The sequence below is a fragment of the Thamnophis sirtalis genome, unplaced genomic scaffold (assembly GCF_051295495.1).
Source record: "Thamnophis sirtalis isolate CommonGarterSnake01/CBP01778 unplaced genomic scaffold, rThaSir2_p1.2 scaffold_21, whole genome shotgun sequence".
Classification (NCBI taxonomy): Eukaryota; Metazoa; Chordata; class Lepidosauria; order Squamata; family Natricidae; genus Thamnophis; species Thamnophis sirtalis.
The window spans coordinates 219,739-241,331 of record NW_028261401.1 but is presented as its reverse complement, the minus strand read 5'-3'; the positions used below and the strand labels follow the sequence as shown (position 1 = coordinate 241,331).

The 21,593-nt window shown below is 38.7% G+C and overlaps 1 protein-coding gene across 3 annotated transcripts in view; it reads left to right on the top strand.

Annotated features, from left to right (window-relative positions):
• The first annotated feature begins 13 nt into the window (after positions 1-13).
• Positions 14-21,593, top strand: part of LOC106546002 (poly(ADP-ribose) glycohydrolase) — a 75,068-nt gene continuing 53,488 nt past the window's right edge. For 2 of the 3 annotated variants that reach the window (XM_014062758.2, XM_087703105.1), the window contains exons 1-7: positions 14-252; positions 1,043-1,109; positions 2,270-3,220; positions 4,125-4,290; positions 5,326-5,448; positions 7,916-7,999; positions 12,158-12,232. In XM_014062758.2, coding sequence (XP_013918233.2) covers positions 90-252; positions 1,043-1,109; positions 2,270-3,220; positions 4,125-4,290; positions 5,326-5,448; positions 7,916-7,999; positions 12,158-12,232 — 1,629 coding nt within the window. In that variant the 5' untranslated portion in view covers positions 14-89. Of the gene's footprint in view, positions 253-712; positions 849-1,042; positions 1,110-2,269; positions 3,221-4,124; positions 4,291-5,325; positions 5,449-7,915; positions 8,000-12,157; positions 12,233-21,593 lie in introns of all 3 variants that reach the window. The other variant, XM_014062759.2, reaches the window with a different exon arrangement.

The window sequence follows — 21,593 nt, the reverse complement described above, 5'->3', positions numbered from 1 at the left end:
TCCGGCTCGGCGGGGAAAGGAGGAAGAGTGGGGACGCGTCCGTTGTCCTCCGTCCCCCGGGGGTGACCTGGGTCGCCCCCCCCCCCAGCATGAGCGCGGGGCCCGAGTGTGAACCCCCCGGGAAAAGGGCTCGCCTGAGTTCCGGCTTCTTCCCTTCCTCTCAGGCGGTGGTCTCGCAGCCCCTGCCGCCTCCCCGCCGCCGGGAGGAAGGGCCCGGACCCGGCGGCCCCTCAGCCACCGTGGGGAACAAAGGTGAGCTTCCCTATTTCCCCTCCCCCCCCCGGTTGATTGAGACGGGGAGGGATGGGAGGCCACCAGGAGATCCCTCTCCTGACCCCCGGTGTTCCTTCGCCGTCTGCCTCCCCCCCCTTTTAAATTGGGGGCGGTCCCCCCGATCGGAAGCCGCCTTGTGTTCAGCCTGTGACTTCAGGCCCTGCTCAACGCGGGATGCCCCCCTCCCCCCACTAAAGATGCTTTCGAGCTATTAAACCTAGTAGGTGGAACATCCCCCCCCCCTTATTAAAGAGAGGCTGCAGTCAGCTGCAGGTGGTCCTCGACTTTCCACCGTTTCTTGAGTGGCCTTTAGAAGTCACAAGAATTCTTGGGGGGGGAGGAAGTGACATGATTGTTTTTTAATACCTGGGACGGCTGTAGCATCCTCGGAGGGTCACATGATCAAAATTCAAACACACTGCAACTTGTTCCTATTTAGGAGGGTTGCAGAGCCCTGGGTTCATGTGACCTGGCCAGCAAAGCCAACGTGGCAGACAGATTCACTTAACAACAAGTGGCAAGAAAGGCTGCAAGTTGAGGCCTACCTGTAGCTGGATCGAAAGAGTGACACTTTGGTAAACGACACTTGCATATTTGGATACGCAAGGGATGCTGAATACTTTGGTGTATTGTCTCAAACTGATGACGTAGCCTCCCTGCCAATTAAATACTAGTGTAAATGTATTAATTTATAGAGGTCTGTTTTAAGATTGGTATGTTTGGTCCAACCTTCCCACTTCCAGTAAAACTACTGTATATTTCCTTCCAGTTTACAAACAAAAGAGGATTACCTCCTGGATGGAGAACAAAGGACCCAGAACGGTAGAATCTGAAAGGTAAAACAAAAACAAGATTCTAACTAACTTTATTTCTGCTGCAGCCTCCTATAGGAACGGCTACTGCCAGATTCTTCCACCAGAATGCTAATAGTCCTCCAAAATGTTAGCTTTTGCTGTTATGAGATGACTTTTAGTGAAGTGTACTTTTATTAACAAAGATGCCAACAAAAAGAAGAAACGGTGTAAGCAGTGATATGTGTCACAAAGCTGATATCAGACACAGAGGGCCTGCTTCTCATTTGGAGCGTTTTGTAAAGGAAGGGTGTTTAATCACACTTGGCTCGGTTTGATTGCTTAGTTTAGCCTTGTCATTTTTTAATTACAACTTACTCATTGCAGTATTTTGGGCATTTTTATGGGAAAACACTATACCTGTTGCATGTTATTTGTGTTGTGTGTTGTGGAGCTTTTCAGCTTTTAGAAGCTGTCAATAACCATATTTTTAAAAAAAGTCAGAAAAGAATCCTGTCCTTTGGTATGCTCAAATTTTTTTTTAAAAAAAGCAATATGGGTAATTCCTCAACTTGCAACCACAATTGAGCCCACATTTTATCTGTCAACCAAGAAAGCTAAGTGACTTTTGCCCCATTTTATGACCTTTATTGCCACATTGGTTAAGTGAATCATGCGTTTAAGTGAGTAACACAGTTGTTAAGTGAATCTGGCTTTCCCAATGATTTCGCTAATCTGAAAGTCACAAAACATGATCAAGTGGCCCTGGGAGATGCTGCAACCATCATAAATACATGGCAATTTCCCAAATACTTGAATTTTAATCAGGTAACCATGGGGATGCTGCAATGGTCATAAGGGTGACAAACGATCGTAAGTCACTTTTTTCAGTACAACTTTGAATCGTCAGTAGACAAATCGTTGTAAGTCAAGGGCTTCCTGTACTATAGCAAATTATAGAAATACTTTAGAAGTACACGGTCCTTTGACCTCATGGTGGAATTAGGATAGAAACTAATCTAGAAAAATTAGAAGGAAAGCAATGCTCAAATCAAGCTTTCTAAAAGCTTTTTAATATTTTACTTCGGAGATAAGCAACTGGGTGCCCTCCAGATGTTGGGATACCAATTGCTAGCAGCCTGGCCAGTGGCATAGAATTGTGTTTCCATTTTTTTGTACAACACCTTGTATATTTTTTTTTTCAGACAAAGCAAAAGAAGCAACATGGAAGCAGAATCCCAAACGGCCTTTGTTAAAAAAGATCGCATTTTCGACCATGATGCCAAAAAGGTCGAAGGCCTCTTCCAGCAGGGCTGCTCAGATTTATCCACAGAAATGAGCACCAAGCAGTGTTTTTTTCCTCCAGCTGAGGGCACCTGTAGGGATAATCTATCTGAAGCCGAGGCTCTGAAACAAAGACAGGCAAGCGAGTCCTTGGAAAACATAAATGTTCACCAGGTATACAAAACTGGCACTCAGGCTTATCAAGCCATTCCTGAAATCCAGGAAAACTGTCCCGCCAGGAAGCTTTCGATAAGCAGCCCCACAAAGATTCCAAATCTAAAACAGGCTTCCAAAGACTGGGCTGCAAAAGAAGCAACTCTGCAGAATCCACAGCTGTTGAAAAATTTCAGCTCTGAGGATCCAGTAGGTGTTAAAGCTGAGCCAGACGAGGCAGACTTGATCCCGGAGAGCCCACTTTCCGATCTTTATGGCTTTCGGGACAGAGATCAGGGGCACTTAGGGGAGTCACCCTCTTTTGAGAAGGAGAGTGAGCCCGAATCGCCAATGGATGTGGATAACTCCAAAAACAGTTGGCAGGGGTCGGAGATGGATGAGGAAATCAGCCCCCTTCTCGAGGACCACGGAGATCTCGATGTGTCGGAAGGACCAGGCAACACCCCCCAGTTCCAGAGGGCAGAGACTGACCCGGATTCCAGAAAGCGACAGTTTGCACCACTGAAAAGTGAAGGAGCCCGATTTAGCCCCAACACCGAAGTAGTGGACAATCCCTGGAAAGATACTGAAAGGCACTCGGAAGTATTGGGACCCTCGCCTCACCTGGCATCGGAGGGCCGAAGTGCCAAGCACGGGGGAAGGAAGGACTCTAAAATTACCTCCCATTTCCCACGGGTCCATAGAGGGGATGAGAAAAGGTATTGCTTCTCTCTCCACCCACCCCCAGTCAGAGGACAGAGGAAAATGGAAAACAGATGTTTTCCATTACAATGTGACAAAATCACCGGATGGCATAGGACAGGAGAAGAGGTTTTAGGGATGGTGCAAAACTCTCTTGAGTTTTTAAAAGGCTTTTCTTTGTTCCATTATTCTATTTTGTCGGTACAAATTTGGAATAAAATACAACTGATCCACTATTCTCACAAAATAATATCAGAAGTTGCAATTTGGAAGTGGGCCCCTAATATAGTGATAATAAAGGAAAAATCATTTGTAGTTTTCTGAATTTGATTGCTTTTAAGGATCAGATTCACTAATACTGAAATTGCTGCTGTTTTGCTATTGAGTAATTTGGCTAGTTAGTTTGACATGTTAATGGACAGTACTAAATACAGCTGGTTTTAACATACAACCACAATGGAGCCCAAAATTGCTGTTCCTAAGCAAGATAGCTGTTGTGAATTTTGCCCCGTTTTAAGACCTTTCTTGCTATAGTTGTTAGGTGAAAACCACTGTAGTTGTTAACTTAGTAACACGGTTGTTAAGGGAATCTGGCTCCCCCATTGACTTTGCTTGTCAGAAGGTTGCAAAAGTGGATCACATGACCTTGGGGACGCAGCAATAGTTATAAATACGAGACAGTTGCCAAGCGTCTGAATTTTGATCACGTGGCCATGGGGATGCTGCATTGGTAATAAGTGCAAAAAAGCGGTCATAAGCCATTTTTTTCAGTGCTGTAGCAAATTCAACCAGTCACTACAAATTGTTGTAAATAACAGATTTCCTGTATTTCATCCTTGTTAGTTTTAGTTTTTATTACGGTCCTGTTTCTTGCTAATTGTTTTTCTTTCTTCAATGAACGTTTTAATCTTTCAATGACAGGAGTGAACACCGCCCAGGAAGGAAGCATTGTAGATATACCCCTCCTTCACTCCCAACTAACAAAAAGTGGTTTGGGACCCCAATTGAAGAGATGCGAAGAATGCCAGTCTGTGGGCTTCATCTTCCTCATTTGAGACCATCTGCCAATCATACGGTTACAATTAGAGTATGACATTTCCTTTACTTGCAAATCTTTCCTCCAGAGTGGCCCTGGATCCACTCTCTCCCATTACATCTTGACATTTTGTAGGTTGAGGAAGTACTTACAGTGCTACATTCTGATACTCCCAAACTCTGGGTCTCAGAAAGAGTGAAAATTGGAAGTCGGTGATATCATTCACTCATACAAGCGTAGGTATTAACAGGTTTGGTTTAGTGCTGTGTTAAAACAAAAGTAAGGAAGTGAGAAGCAAAACATCTTCAATGAAAAACTAGAAAGTCCAGTTGTCTCTTGAAAAAAACACCTTTGGGGCAACCATGACCTGGATGACTGAGAAGCTCCATAGACATTTGTTCCCATTTGTCTGCTCAAATGGGACTCCAGGTGGAGAAGAAAGGAAGGAAATCTTGTATCAATCAGTTGTACAAGCAGATTTTTTTAGATGAAGTGTTGTGCCCATACATAAATTGCTAGTCAATTCTGAATATATCTAAGCCAATATGATGTGTTATTTTTCTGTATTTTATTACAGCAACTTGCTACAAATTCATTGAGAAAGAGAAAATCATGTAATATCTATTTGATGTAAAACGAGCATAGGTTGCATTGTATGAAGTAAAGTCAATAATTAGATATAGTTACAGATATTCTCTCTAAATATGTATAAAATATATTTAAATATGTGTAAATATATTCAGGCTTAAAGTCTCTGAAAGTGCGAATGGCACCTAAAACACCAAGTAACGCAGTTCACAGCTAAATACCCAAATTTGTACAAAAATAACAAGATTTTTTTGGAACATGTCAGAAAAGGTCTCCATATATCAATGCTTTCCAACCTTAAACATTTCTAAAATGTTTGGGCTTCAATGAGTAGAAGAATTTTCAGAGTTGAAGTCCCCACACCTTAAAAGTTGCTAAGGCTGAGAAACAACTTGGCACATGATTTGGTGGTTGCAAAAACCTTGAAGTGTTGCAGATATGGAACTTCAGCTTAAAGGTGATTTGCTTCTGTTTTTCATCCTGTCTTCTCTGTTTCAGGTAGATCTTCTGAAGGAAGGAGAAGTACCTAAACCTTTCCCAACACATTATAAGGATTCGTGGGACAATAAACACGTGAAAATGCCTTGCTCAGAACAGAATTTGTATCCTATAGAGGATGAGGTGAGGCAACGTTACTGCTTAAGCAACAGGATCCTCTGTGTCTCTTAGCTGCCCTCTAAGGGCCTTTTATAATCTTGGTCTTACTGGAGGATCACATTTGTTGACCAATTGTTTCTGATGTGCAGGATGCATTGTCTGTAATCATCAATATATTGTATAAATCTAATATCCATGGCAGCTGTTTTGCTGTTTATAATTAGTAAAACTTTTGTAACAATGACAATTACATTTCCATAAACAAATACTTTCATGATGTACGAACCTGTGGTTCCAGCTTGTTCTATATTCACAAGTAAATTTCAGTATTAGAAAATGATCATTTTATTGGGTAAGTGGTCCCAATTTTACTGGGGTACCTCGGTACTGAGCATTAACTGGTTCCAGGAGGTGCGATGAGTACCAACAATGATGACCAAACGGATTTTCCACATAGGGATCTTCCACATAGTGAGTCACAGGGCAGCTGACAACAACAAGTTCTAGATTGTGCACGTTGAGTCCCAAACAAGGTTGGACTGTGCAATTCTTGAAAAGCGCTTGCCAAGTTACTGATGGGCTTAGATAAGTCTGAACAGTTAGCACCACTTTTTGCTGGTTACGTTTAGAGATAGTCCCCAACCTATGGCCACGGTTGAGCCCAAAATTTCTGTTGCTAAGCAAGACATTTGTTAAGTGAATTTTGCACTAGTTTATGACTTTCTTTTTTCCAAAGAATTTTTTATTTTTTTTTATTCTCTTGCCATTTTAAGTATACATTCATATAATTGTTATTCTTTACATTTATCATTCTTATACATTTATTATTTCATTTAATCAGTTATAATGTACAGTTTGGATTCCTTTATTTACCATCCCTTCCTCCTTTTGTAACACCTTGTTTTCCCTTTCTTTTCCCCCTTCTCTCCTTTCTTCCTCCTCTCCTTCCTTATTCCCTTACCTTTCTCCTAATCTTCCTCTTCCCCTGCCTCCCCCCTCTCCTTCTCTTCCTCTCCCTTCCATCCTCCTCTCCTTATCTCTTTCTTCTTTCCCCCGTTTTCCTTTCATTCCTCCTCTCTCCCTTTCTTTTTCTATTATTGTGTGTGTATATTTCAAAACTCAGTTTATGTTTCCTTGGAATGGTATTTCCGTCAACCCAAATATAATTTAGTATCATTTCTTATTCCCTTACCTTCGCCAGTCTACCCTAGTTATGTTTCCATCCCCCTTTAAATCTCGCTCTTGAATATATACTTATATATTTAATATTTTCTTTTCTGTTTTCCCCTTCTTCCCCCCTTTTCCATTTAACAGTGCTTCGCCTGGGTTCTGTATCTTCTCCCTACTTTCTTTTCTAGCTTGCTTTCTCTTGCCAATCATAAAATCTTCCCCATGTCTTGAAGTACTCCGATTCCTCTTTGTCCTTTATCAGTTCATGACTTTTTCTTGCCAGAGTTGTTAAGTGAATCATTGCAGTTATTACGTTTGTACCATGATTGTTAAATGAATCTGGATTCCCTATTGACTTTGTCAGAAGATCACAAAAGGGGATCATGTGACCACCACCACCACCCCGGGGGGGGGGGGACACCATGACCATCATAAATACAAGTCAGTTGCCAAGCCTCTGAATTCTGATCATGTGACCTTGGGGATGCTGACTTATAAGCATGAAAAGCGGTCACAAGTCACTTTTTCAGTGCCGTTGTCACTTTGAACGGTCACTAAATGAACTTTTGTAAGCCGAGGACTGCCTGTGTTCTGCCTGTGTTTTAGAGTCCAGAGACTTACGCCAAAAAGTGATTTGAGAACCTGTTTGCCTCAGGGATCGTCTTCTGGGCTCATGGCCTTGGTTCCTGGGTTCTGCCCACTCTCAGCTCAGTTGGACTGATGAGCAAAAAAAAAAAAAGCTTTCTTATTTAAAGGATTTTTTTTTTCATTTCTTTCCAATGAATTGAGGGCCACGTGACTTAAAATATTTTTCCCATATTGTATCTGTCGCATGTTTGCATGACTTGCTCACCTTATGTTCTCTTGTGAGGGTTGATCTGAAAACTGGTTTATGGTTCATTGGGATGAAGTTGGTATTGGATTTTGCAGGAGGGAGTATGCATTCATAATTGTAAGGGTTTTAAGGGTTTCATTGTAAGGCTGTGAAGAATATCAAGTCTGTAGGAAATCGGGGTCCTGTAAACACTTTTTTAGCCTGTGTGGGTGGCCATAAAATCAAGTTTCTAGTAGAAAATGTGACACTAAATTATATTACTACTGCAAACCGGGGGGGGGGAGGTGGGAGGAATTGATTACTATGTACAATATTCTTAAATTTTAAGTAAATGCTTAATATTTCCTTCCCGAACAGCAACACAGTTGTAAATTTAGTTAATGTTTTATACATTATACACACACTTTTCTTTGTTCTAATAGGAGAGCAAACCTTAAGACATTGAATGGTTTTAATATGATATACAAATATTTGTTCTTTATCAAGAATGGCGAGAGGACTGCTGGGAGCCGATGGGAATTAATACAGACTTCGCTCCTCAAGAAATTCACATGTTCACGAGATTTGAAGGTAAAAGACTTTTCAGATACAGACTGTAATCAGCCAATCCTCACCTAATCACCAAAGTTTTCATTGCTAGGCCACTGAATTGGTGGTTGGTTTTATAGGGTTGGGTGTGGTGGTTATTTTATTTGGCATGGGCCTTAAGAGAATCACTGCAGTTAAGGGAATCAGTCTTGCGGCGAATTTGCTTCCTCCATTTGTTGTTGGGAAGTAGCAATCCCGCGGTGGCTCAGCAGTTATAAGGCAGCACTGCAATCTGACTCACTTCTCACTGCCAGGAGTTCTCTCACCAAGCTCAAGGTTTACTTTACTCATCATACAATGAAATTAAATGCCATCTTCAGTGTAAATTATAACTATAAAAATAAAAACACAAGCACACATCCTTCACATGCTATATAATTGAAACTGAAAACCTGATATTGCATTAATATTGCACTATACCATAGAATTCAACATGGCTATTGCCCTGCGATAGAAACTGTTTTTCAGCCTGTTTGTCCTTGTTTTTATTATCCTGTACCGTTCTTCAGATGGTAATAGTTTTAAAAAAAGTGCCCAGGTTGAGATGGATCTTTAAGAATGTTTTGAACTTTCTTAAGGCAGCAGGACCAATAAAGCTCTTCCAAAGGGAGGAGAGGGCAACCAATGATCCTCTGAGCAATGACGTTAACCCTCTGGAGCGCTGTCCTGTCTGCCACTGGGCAATTAGCAAACCATACACAAGTGCAGTAAGTTAAAATACTCTCAGGTGCAGCAGTAGAAGGTCACCAGCAGTTTTTCATAGAATGAAAAAGAAGTCTCTACTACCTGAGACTTCTTTTTCCTGAGAAGTCTCAGGTAGTATTATCTCTGCTGGGTCCTTTTGACCAGTGCTGCAATATAAGCACCCCAGGTGAGGTCCTCTTTTAGGATAACACCCAGAAAATTAAAACTGGCCACTTGCTCCACTTGGTCTCCATTGATAAGCAAGGGCTGGATGTCTGATCTATTCCTTCTGTACTCCACTATAAGACTATGGTCTTATAATGTTAAGGTCCTTGGTCTTATTGGTTTTAAGGACCAAGTTATTGTCCCCACACCACAAAAGCAACTGGTCCTCCTCAGGTTGACTAGCCTTCCAGCCTTTCCAGGGTCGGTACAATGAGGACCCTGATTGTTGGGAGTAAGAGGCTGACTCTAAACTGCTTAGAGAAGACTGTAAAGCCCTGTGAAGCAGTATATAAGTCCAAATGCTATTGCTATCTTCCTCCCTCTCTTCCCAGTAGTTAAAATCTAGTGTAGGCAAACTCTGCCCACTGCCATCAGTTTGAATCTCACCAGGCTCAAGATTGACTCAGACTTCCATCCTTTCAAAGTGGGTAATATGAGGACCCAGATTGTTGGGGGCCAGAGGCTAACTCTGTAAACCACTTAAAGAGTGCTGGTAAAGCACTACAAAGTTGTATTTAAGTCTTACCGTATTTTTGGAGTATAAGACCACTGGAGTATAAGACCCATAAAGACAAAATAAACTGTTGTAACTTTGAAACATCACCAAGGGAATTGTCCTAAGATGAGGACTGCCTCTATTTGCTTTATGGTCCTCCCTGCCTGAGACTCACTGAACACTGCAATTTGGTTTTACAACCTGTTTTTCAAAATGTCGGAGACTTCTGCCATGAGAATGCAAACATTTATGAAATTAGGTTGGGAATGGTTTTTAATAAGGAATCATGGTAGTTAGAAAGCGGCAGAATTTTAGCATTGATTCCTTACTTAAGCTGTATTATTGACTGGCTTGCTGGCTGAGGAAATAACTGCTTTATGCATTTCCAGGAATTTACAAGTAAATGTAACCTTTATCTTAACTATAATCAGTTATAAATGTGGTAGTTGACTTCTTGCTCATCATAGGGATGTTATAGTTACAATTCATCATTTTGGATAAGAAAATACAGTTTCTTATTAAAAGACTGACTTTTTTTGCGGAACCCAGTGATTTTTTTCATAATTTTAAAAAGTCAGTGTTAAGAAAGAGAGACAGACATTACACATTAAGAATATTTGCTGGCTGTAGTTACTTACCGGAACTATGCTCTGGTCTAAGTATTTCTTCCCTTGAAGGAATTAAAATAGTACAGTATTTATGCATATAATTTCATCACAATTTCTTGATAGATCCTAACTATATTTAACTGCAATGCCAGTTACAGATATTATTTGCTTCTGGATCATCTCAAATTCTTGTTCTGTTTTCCTTCCCTCCCTCCCTCTCTCCTTCTATCTGTTTTGAGTCAGGAGAGGATATTCTCCATTTAGAATTATTCCAAGTGAATAGGTTTACACCAGTTCAAGAGCTCATTTGGACTACATGCTAGTTTCAGGCTTAAGACTGGTTTAAGGTCCAGCTTACCTGCGCAGTTAGCATCTCTCTGTCTCTCTCTTAAGTTTTGGACTTCTGTGATTGAAAAGTTTCTTAGAAGCTGGAGAGGGGGTTAATATTTCAGTTTCCCCTTTCAGGGATCAGATTGTTTTCTTTTTGGCTTCAAGGAGCAGAAATTCAACAAATTTCACAGCCCTGGTTGTAACAATAATTTGGCAACTTAATCTATGCAAAAAAACTCAGTCTCCTCCTATATGGGCTCAGATTTGACTGATAGCTAGAAGACACTTTACTAGAGACCAGGTTGTGTTGTTGTTATTGTTGTTGTTATTATTAATATTAATTTTATTGACCACCTACCCTACCACAAGGTAACTCTGCACATTAGCTCAAACATAGATTGGATTTCTTGTGGTCAAAGGTTTCATTATTCGTAGCTATGGCTTTTGCACTCACACAGTGGCGGCCAATGTAATGAAGCCCACCCCTCTGCTTCATCTCTGCTTGCATTCCGAGCAGGCGGGTGATAAAAATGAATCTGAAAACTGGAATTGATCACCCATGCTCACATCTCAGTGCTTATTCTTCTAAGCTGCCACCTAATCCATTGAGAGAACTGGCTGGCCTTAATATGACAGAATTGCTGTTTAAGCTGAGGCGGGGGGGATGGCTGACTTGAGTGATTGATAAAGTGGAGGAGCTCAGACGAATGACCTCACGCTTCACAGTGAGATGAACATCTGGCAGTGTGGCTGGATTCCCTAACATGAAAAATGGCCCAGAGATTTGTGGCAGACTTGGGTAGCCTAAGAATGGTGTCATTGCACAACTGAGCAACCAAAATGGTGTTATTGGGTGAGTTGATCCAAGAGTCGATGCACATTCAGTTCCTTTATTCAATCAGCCTTAAAGGTGGAGGAAAAAATGGCAATAATTTAAGAGACAGCCAATCAATACTAACTGATTGCTCAGAAATTTGATTATTTTTTAATTTTGCAACATCTCAACATGTATATAGGACTGCCAGTTTGGTCTAGTAATTAAGTCATTGAGCTAAAAAGCAAGAGAGGCTGAGTTCAAGTCCTGCCTTACCTATGAAAGCCATCTGGGTGACTTTGAGCCAGTCCCTTTCTCTCAGCTTAACCTGCCTCACAGGGTGGTGGTGGTTACAGGAAAAAATTGGAGGAGGAAAGTCTGTTGGATATGTTCCCTATCTTGAGTTGTTTGTAAAAATAGTAAAGGCAGGGGATGGATGGATGGATGGATGGAGGAGGGGGGAGGGAGGGAGGGAGAGAAAGAGAGAGAGAGATCAAAGGTTGTGACCACCCAGTACTCCAAGACTAATTCAGTGAAATTAAATTTTTTTTTCAATTTGTGTTTTAACTTTGGGTGGGATTTAAAAGTGGGAATTGGAATAAATGCATTTTTATTCTTATTTGCATCCTTCCCAAGATTCCAAAAAGACATTTCTAAATTTCTACTTTTTCAGGCAGTTTGGAAGGTCTGGGAGGTGCTAAAGTTTCCCATCCCTATTTCTGTCCTTAAAACCCCAAAGCAAGAAAACTAGCTGAAAGGGGGATCACAAGGGGCAATTTTGTTCAGGGAGCCCTGAAGATAGGAATGGAAGTGGGGAGAGATTTTCACTCTCATCCATTATTTTGGAATATACATATTTTTTTCTGCGGGCATCTGTGGTGCTATTACATCTTCTGCTAAGTAGCACTTGGCCAGCAGAGGGTGCAGTGATTCAAAGCTCCTTTTTCCCATTGCCAATGCTTCGCTATATTTTTATCTTGTAGGAAGGCATCCTCAGGTATAATATCACCTATGCCAAGAAATGGGACTTCACAGCCCTTACTGAATTCTGCGATAAGGTAATAAAAAAAATGGAAACATGCAAAAAAATCTCATAATAATAATAATACAAATACTGCTTCCTATCGTTGAATGTGATTTGAATGGGTATGTTTTCATTAATTTTATTTTATATATACTTGTAGTTAACTAAACGTGCCTAGTGGGGAATTCATAGAGGTCAAAGAAAAATTGGAAGAAATCTTATCTCTGTGTGAGTGTGTATTTTAGGTACTCTGTGAACATATAGGTAGTCCTTGACTTACGGCTACAATTGAGCCCAACATTTCTGTTGTTAAGCAAGATAGTTGTTAAGTGAGTTTTTCCCCATTTTATGACCTTTCTTTCCACAGTTGTTAAGTGAATCACTGCAGTTGTTTAGCATGTAACACAACGGTTAAGTGAATCCGGCTTCCACATTGACTTTGCTTGTCAAAAGGTCGCAAAAGGGGACCCCATGACCCCGGGGCTTTGCGACCGTCATTAAGTACAAGCCATTCTGAATTTTGATCATGTGACCAGGGGATGCGGTAATGATCGTATGAAAAATAGTCAATGTCCCTTTTTCCCCCCAGTGCTGTTGTAACTTAGAAGAGTCACTAAACGAATGAGTGTAAATGGAGGACCCCCTGTGACCTCTTTTTCTTTCCAATTAACGGGTCTTTTTTTTTTAAAATGCTCCCTCTGGGAATAGCAATAATTAATCCTTAAGTGCCATTGTCCCCTTAGTGCTTTCTGATGAACAGGCAGAGAGCCTGACCCTGATTATTCCAGTCGTAAATAAGAGACGGAAGAAGGTGAGAAGGAGCCCAGGCGCTCTTTCATTTGACTCTGCAGCCCAGCTCTGTCTCAGTCATTGACAAGAGCCCTCGGGATTTATGGCTGGGGTGCTTGGCCCCTCAGGAAGGAACCAGCCATAGCCTCACACAGTACAGGCAGCTATAAGAAGATGATGAAGAGCATATGCGGTTCTCTAGTTTGGCTGCATTGCCTCACCGATGCTTTTCTGCAAAGGGTATTGCTTAGGTTATTCTCAGAACGCAAATACCATCAGCAGAGAATTGATTCCAGCAGCATATTTAGGGAGAACATCCAACTGTGGATGTGTTCTATCACCTGGCTTTCAAAAAAAAGAATCAAAGGATTGGGGATTTGATGCAATGAAATTGACGGGATCAGTGAAGGCATGCCACTAATCAAGGAGACAATCCACCTGGATCTAGGGAGACAGTGAGGATAGTGAACCGGTGGAAGGACTTGCCTCCAGAAGTTGTGATTGCTCCCTGGAGGCTTTTTGAGAAGAGATTGGACAGCCATTTGTCTGGAATGGTATGGGGTTTCCTGTCTGAGTAGGGGGTTGGACGAGCCAGACCCAAATCCTGCAGTGGTTCTTCATAAATTTTAGTCTCCAAGCCTTTGGTCATCTTAGTTGCTCTTCTCTGAACTTTTCGAAAAGTCTCAATATTTTTTTTATAGTATGATGACCAAAATTGGTTGCAGTGTTCCAGATATGATCTTAATAGGGTTTTATAAAGCTGTACTAATACTTCACGTGATCTTGATTCTCTGCCTGTGTTTGTACAACCCAGGATTGTATTAGCTTTTTTGGCTGCTTCTGCACACAGCTGGCTCATATTCAAATGTTCATCCACTAAGACTCTCACAGTTACTGTTTTTGAGAAGTAAAAATGGAAGAGGAGAGAGATAACTTACGCAATTAAACTGGGCCTGTTTTCTTGTGGTTGCTTATTTTTTGCCTATCGCATTAATTAATGTTTCTTGCATGCTGAAGTCTTGATTTTTATACACTGCTTGTTCTATCACAATTCAAAACACAGTTAGTTTGGTAACTCCAGGCAAGTTTTGAATTACAATTCTGGTTTATTTTTGCTGTTAGTTACAGTTCTGGTTATTTTACCTTGCGGTTCACCTCATTAGTGTAAGCCACCCAGAGAGCTTAAAGGGCTGTTGGGCTGTTTAGTTTTTCTTTTAATTATTTCATTAATTAACATATTAGCAAGGGCTACTCTCCATGCAGGAGATTCTTGCTGTTTTGAAAATGAAAAAAAAAGCGCCCCTTTGAGAGGACAACCCTGACCTGTACGATTGAAAATCTCCATAGACAAAAGGAGCCACAATAAATCTCCATCTTTTCCTGCCCTTTCTAGCTGCTGGCCCTTTAGAGGTGTACAAAAATGCCACATTTCTGATTCCCCCACACTTCTCCGAGCCACAAAGCCCATGTGTTGTTTTGAGACTTTATAATTAAGATGCCCTGAATTTTATTTTAAGAGAACATGATCTGTATAAGACACAGCTCTCTTTGTTTTCTCTTAATTTTCAAAAAAACGACAGAAGAGGGAGCTCTTGTCTTTCTCAGATAATTTTGTTCCCCAATGCTGCCTGTGAAAGGTTAAATGTATTTATTTATTCATTAAATGTGTTACTAAATGTATTAATAAATTAACATTACCGTTCACCCATCTTTATCATGGGGTAACTCTAAATTGACAGCATGGTTGAAAGTTCAAATATTGTTTTCAGTATCAAAGTTTTTTTATTAATCAAAATATAAAATACAAAGAAAAATGAAAATGCCGGGAAGGGAAAGGAGGAAAATAGGAAAAAGTGTAAGGGAAAAGGGAGAGAGAGAAAAAAAGAAAAGCATTGACTTCCCTCTCTTTTTAGTGCAATAGAATAAGATAACATAACAACATGTTCTTTCCAGTTCTTTAATCCATATAATTCTTCTATTAATATACATGTTTAGATTAATATATATTTGTTTTGTATATATTTATATATATTTCCCTAATCGCCCCTTAAGTTCCACTGGTATTCACATTTTTATACATATTTAGTAGTACAGTCATTCAAAGTCTATTTTGTCCTTTCTTTATATCCATTTATATTACAATATTATCCTGATATCTGTCACACTGCTAAAATAATAATCCAACTTGTATAACTCTGGTATTAATACACATTGAAATATCTTCATAAAATTATTATTTTACTCTATTTTCTCTTATCCTTCATCTCGTACCCGCATCTGATCCTTTAATCTTATTTTCTTTTTAGTTTTCCTCCCATATTTGTCTCTTGGGTCTTTTTTTTTTTTTTTGTACATTTTTTTTTTAAAACAGACATAGACAAACAAGACCATAAGGCCATCTTTCATTACATTCAGTGTGTCAATTGGTTACAAAATTTTTGTGCATCCTTTCCATAGTCATTACTTGCAATTTATATAAAAACACATATTAACAAATCCAAGTGTGTGTGTGTGTGTATAATCAATTATTTGTTTGACTAGCACTATTTATTCCTTCATTTTCAACAATATACTTAATATTGGGATCATTTATGTTGTAATAATTCATTACATCATCTTCAATCTATCCAATAATAATAATAATTATTATTATTATTATTATTATTCCGTATACAAATGGACAAAATACTGGCGCATAATACACCAGACATCACACTGGTTGAGAAAAATAAGGTCACAATCATAGACATTGCAATACCAGGTGATAGCAGGGTCGCCGAGAAGGAACATGAAAAAATCGCAAGATACCAGGACTTAAAAATCGAAATTCAACGACTATGGCACAAACCAGCAGTGGTAATTCCAGTGGTAATTGGCACACTGGGTGCTATTCCAAAAGCACTGAAATTACATTTAAAACAGTTAAAAATTGACAAAATCACCATCAGTCAAATGCAAAAAGCCGCACTGCTTGGATCTGCACGCATATTACGAAAATACGTTACGACGTCCTAGGCCCCTGGGTGGGGCCCGACTAGTAACCAATGCCAAATCCGGCGAAACAACTGGCCGCTGTGATACAATTGTACAATAATAATAATAATAATAATTCTTGTGGTATTTCCGTATACAAACCGACAAAATACTGGCGCATAATACACCAGACATCACACTGGTTGAGAAAAATAAGGTCACAATCATAGACATCGCAATACCAGGTGATAGCAGGGTCGCCGAGAAGGAACATGAAAAAATCGCAAAATACCAGGACTTAAAAATCAAAATTCAACGACTATGGCACAAACCAGCAGTGGTAATTCCAGTGGTAATTGGCATACTGGGTGCTATTCCAAAAGCACTGGAATTACATTTAAAACAATTAAAAATTGACAAAATCACCATCAGTCAAATGCAAAAAGCCATACTGCTTGGATCTGCATGCATATTACGAAAATATGTTACGACGTCCTAGGCCCCTGGGTGGGGCCCGACTAGTAACCAATGCCAAATCCGGTGAAACAACTGGCCTCTGTGATACAATTGTATAATAATAATAATATCTTTATATTATATTCAATATCATTCTATTATTCTTGTATTAATAGATTTCTATAATATCTTTCATTTCCATGTTTTTTTTATCCAGCCATTGATAAAATGAATCCATGTCTTATAAAATTGTTTGTCTTCTTGTTCTCTAATTTCAAATGTCAATTTACTCATTTCAGCACATTCCATTACTTTGTAGATAACTTCCTCCTGCATTGGTATTTTCTCATTTTTCCAATTTTTAGTAAATACAATTCTAGCTGCCGTTAATACATTTACAATCAAGAATTTCAATTCTCTATATGTTTCTGGTATAATTCCCAACAAAAAGATTTCTAGTTTAAAGTCTATATGTTTTTGTATCATCTTTTCCAACCTTTTCCAAGTGTGGATTTTAGTCCAATATCTTTTAGCTTCTATACAAGTCCACCATATATGATAATATAAACCCGGTATCTGATGACATTTCCAACACTTTTCCGATTTATTCTTGAACATTCTTGCTATTCTCGTCAGGGATAGGTGCCACCTGTAAAACACCTTATACAAATTTTCTTTATATGCTGTTGACATGGTCATTTTATAATTTTGCGACCACAATTTCCGCCAATTCTCTTAAGTCGATCCCACATCCAAAAAATTTTCCCCCAAGCAATCATGGATTCTTTAACTTGTTCTTCTTCTAACTTAACCTCTAATAAGTATCCATACAGTTTTTTAATTACCTTTTCATCGGTACCTATCAAAATTTTATCTAGCTCAGTCATTTTATCATGGATCTTTATCATATCTAGAATGTATTTGCGCATATGAAAACCAGTTCATCTTTATACCTTGCTGTTCCAAGTTCTTGCATCGATTTAAGTTCACCCTTTGCATTCAATATTTCACCATATCTAACTGTTTGTTCCTTTTTGTATGTTATTGAATATGAAAATGCTTCAATAGTTGATAACCAACGGAAACACAACGGTTCCTGCAATGTCTTATAAAATTCCACTGGCAATCCATCCGGACCTGGAGCTTACCATTGTTTTGTTTTTTAAGTGCTTCAGTTAACTCCATCATCGTTATATTGCCTTCTAACATTGTTTTAGTTTCTTTAGGTATCTGGGGCAAGTTCACTTTCTGTAAATACTGTTTAGCTCCTCCCTCTTCTATATTCTCTTGTTCATACAATTTCCCATAGTAATCTATAATTTTTTCTTCTCTTCATTTACATGACAAATTTGCTCTTGATCATCCATTAATTGCAGTACTTTTCTTGATTCTCTTTTTTCAATTAGTACGTTAACCATCTGCCTGATTTGTTTGCATTTTCAAAATAGTTCTGTTTAGCACCTCTAATTTTTTGTGCTAATTCCTCCTAAAAATGAACACAATTAAACATAAAATGGGATTAATGGAAAAATTAATCCCATTTTATGTTTAATCGTGTCCATTTTTATTTTGATGTCCTTTTTTTGTGGAGATTTCTGTAATTCTTTTTCAAGTCTCTTGTAGTCATCGTCTAGTACTTTGAAGGCTTGTCTTTTCTTTGTATTTCTTTTCCTTGTATAGTCTATTATCAAGCCTCTGGCATAGGCCTTCATTGTGTCCCAAAGATTCTGCGTTGATGTGTCTTCTTTTCTATTTTCTTTGAAAAAGAAAGCCAATTCTTTCTACATTTTACATACAAAGTCCTTCTCTTTTAATATAGTATTGTTTAATGTCCATCTAGATCTTCTCCTTTGTCATTTCCATTTGATTGTCATTGATTATGGTCTGCCCAGGTACTTGTTTCTATGTCAATTTCCTGTATGTTACAAATCAATTCCCATATCGTGTAACCCATATCGTATCTATTCTGGACCATGATGAATGTGTATTTGAATAGAAGGTATATTGTTTATTTGTGGGATTTCTTTCTCCCCATACATCTTTTAAGTCTATTTCATCAATCATTTTAAAGAAGGATTTTGGAAGAGTCTTTCTATTTAATTTAGTTATTTTTTGCGTTTTATAGTCCATGTTCTGGTCTACAATTCCATTAAAATCTCCCATCATATAAATATTGACATGGTCCAATTCAATTATTTTCATGTGTAGTTTTCTATAGAATTCGTTTTAATTGTCATTGGGAGCATAAATTGCTATTGAAAGTATTTTCTTATTATTGTCCATAATTTCCACCATCAAGATTCTTCCATCATCATCTGTATAAATTTGTTCTGCTGGAATTGTATTTTTAATGTAAAAGACCACTCCTCTTTTCTTACATCTTGCCAATGCAGTAAATATTTTCCCTAACTTTGGCTGAACCAATATTTGTTCATGTTGCTTTTGGATATGTACTTCTTGTAAGCAGATTATGTCCAATTTTAGTTTCTCTAATTTATGAAATGTTTTCCTTCTTTTCATAGCTGAATTAAGTCCATTTATATTGATTGCAATCAATTTTTTTCTCTTCCATGTTTGTTTCTTATAAGTAGGATTTATTGCTCTAGTAGATCTCGGTTCACGTTGTTCTCTGATGTCAATGCCGCCAACTGCTCCTTTCTCAGTCTCAACTGTGCACTCCTCTTGGAATTCAATTAGTGATTCTTCTTTTCCTGTCACCTCATCATTCCTTTTCAAATGTTCTGCATAAAATAGTTCTGCTTTCTCAGTTGAATCTATTCTGTAACTTTGTCCTTGCCATGCAAACATAAGACCTTCTGGTATCAGCCATCTGTAATTAACACCTTTTTTAAGTAGGATTTTAGTCAAGAATTGGTATTCTCATCTCTCTCACTCTTCTTGGTATTTGTTTCAAAACTACAATTTCCTTGCCTTTATATTCCAGTTTCTTGTCTCTTGCCTTTTGTAGTATTTGTGTCTTAATTGCTTTCTTAGTAAATCTTATATGAACTTCTCTAGGGAGACCGTTTCTCGCTGCATATCTTGTATAGACTCGAAACACCTTATCTATACCGTCTATCATCTTCTCTTTGGTTATCTCCAGGGCATCTGCCAGAATTTCTATCATTATTTCTGCGAAATTTTCTCCCTTCAATGTTTTGGAATCTGAGATAAAATTCTGATCGATCATTCTCCCATTCCAGTATTCCACTGTTGCCTTTTTCCACCACATTCAATCAGCTGTCAATATCTCCAATTTTCTTATTTCTTTGTTCATCTTTTTCTTCAATTTTTTGAAGTCTTTCCTCATATTTTATCATTTGGTGAATACTCTCAATTTTTTCATCTGTTTTCTCTGTTTTTTGTTCAATGCTCTCTGCTCTTTGTTCTATCGTTTCTATTCTTTTCTCAATATTTTCTGTTTTCATTTGTATTTTTTGTATTCCTTGCATAATCATCTGAAGTGTCACTTCCTTATCCTTGTCCTTTTCCTGTTGCAATATTGTTTGTATTGATCTTTGTCCTCCCAATGGTGAAGAAGAGGAAGTTGGTATTGTAGAGCCAATCTTCGATATTTTTTTACTCATTTTCAAAGAATTGATCTAGTTGAGAAGTACAAAATTTCCAATTCTTCTGTCAGTTATAATCCCAAGTAACCATAGAACAAGAAAAGAGGAGGAAAAGAGAGAGAGAGAGAAAAACAAAAAAGAAAACAAAATCCAGTGGAAAAAATGAAAAGGGGAAAAAAGAAAATAAGTGTCTATATATACATCCAAAAAAATAGGAAGGAAAAGGCAAAAAGGGAACACTTCTTTAAAAAAAGAAGAAAGAAAAGAGCCAAGCTAGGAAAGAAAAGAGCCAAGCTTCTTTGCAGCAAGCCTCAAACAGCTGGCAATGGCTAAATGAGAGGGAAAGTAAGGGAGTGGGGAAAAATGACAAGGTTAAAACACTGCCACTATGTAAGATCCAAACTCTTATGTTGAATTTAGATAAATTTGACAGTTCTCTCTTCAAGGTCACAACAGACTTCTTTCTTCCGTTTCCAGCCTTTCTTTCAAGCCCAAGCTCCACATGCTAATAGTATCCCAAAGGAGAACCTGAATAAACAATTCTCCATGCTCATTCCACTATCATTTCATAAACAAATTCAAAGTCCTTGAAGTATAACGCCGGGTCTTAATTTTCCTCTAAACACTCATACATGAAAAAACAAAACAATATTTCCATTCCTCTTCAGTGGCAGTGTTCTCTTTCACTTTCCCTTACTTCCCTTATTCTCAAAAAATAAAAATAAAAATAGAAAAGAAAGTTCAAAAACGATGTATGGTTAACACATTGTAAGCAATAAATAGTAGGAAAAATTATCTATGACAGTGGAAATTGTTATGTAAGTTATTTAAAAAGTAAAAGACAAAGAAAGAGAAAAAAAACCCAGTCCAGTTTAAAAATAAAAGACGTTTGTAGAAATCCAGCCAAATTCCAGCAATAAAAAAGTGGGGGGGGGGACTCTCAACCTGACTTTGGTTTAATTTCACCACTTATCCACTTCAGTCTTCAATTTTAATTTTAGTCTGTTAGGGTGTTCTCTCAAATAATAGTGAATAAAAGTCCTCTCCCCAAAATGACACACTTTCTCCTATTCTTGGAGCTGTCCGCAGCAGCTTTAATGGCTGCCTTGTAGTCGCTGGAAAGAAAGGCCTTTCCTGGATCAACCAGGGACTTTGCGATGTCCCTGGGATCGGCAGGATGTGCCCTTCACTATCACCATCTCTACGGGATGGTTTAGGTCCAAAAGGACCGTCCAGCAGGAGAGATATCGACAGCGATCTCAGAGTTACAAAATCGCACATCGTGTCGCTTCAGCGTCAGACCCCTCCCTTGGGTCTTTTATTCCCTCGATTTGCCTATGCAGTCTAAATTTCCCTCCCAATTCTACCTTTTCCCACTAATTCCAAAACTAACCATTCCACCTCCTATGTCTTTTCCCCAGTTCTCTTTTGTTTCTCCCATTCCCTTTTAAAATCTTTTACATTATTTCCCTCCTTTTTTAGTTCCTTAATCACTGTTCATTTTGAAAACATCTCCTCCTTGTTATCTTCTTTCTCTCTACAGTCCCCTCTGTTTCTTCTGGTAGCTCCATTCTTTCTTCCTTGTTCTGATCATTGTCTGTTATTCTT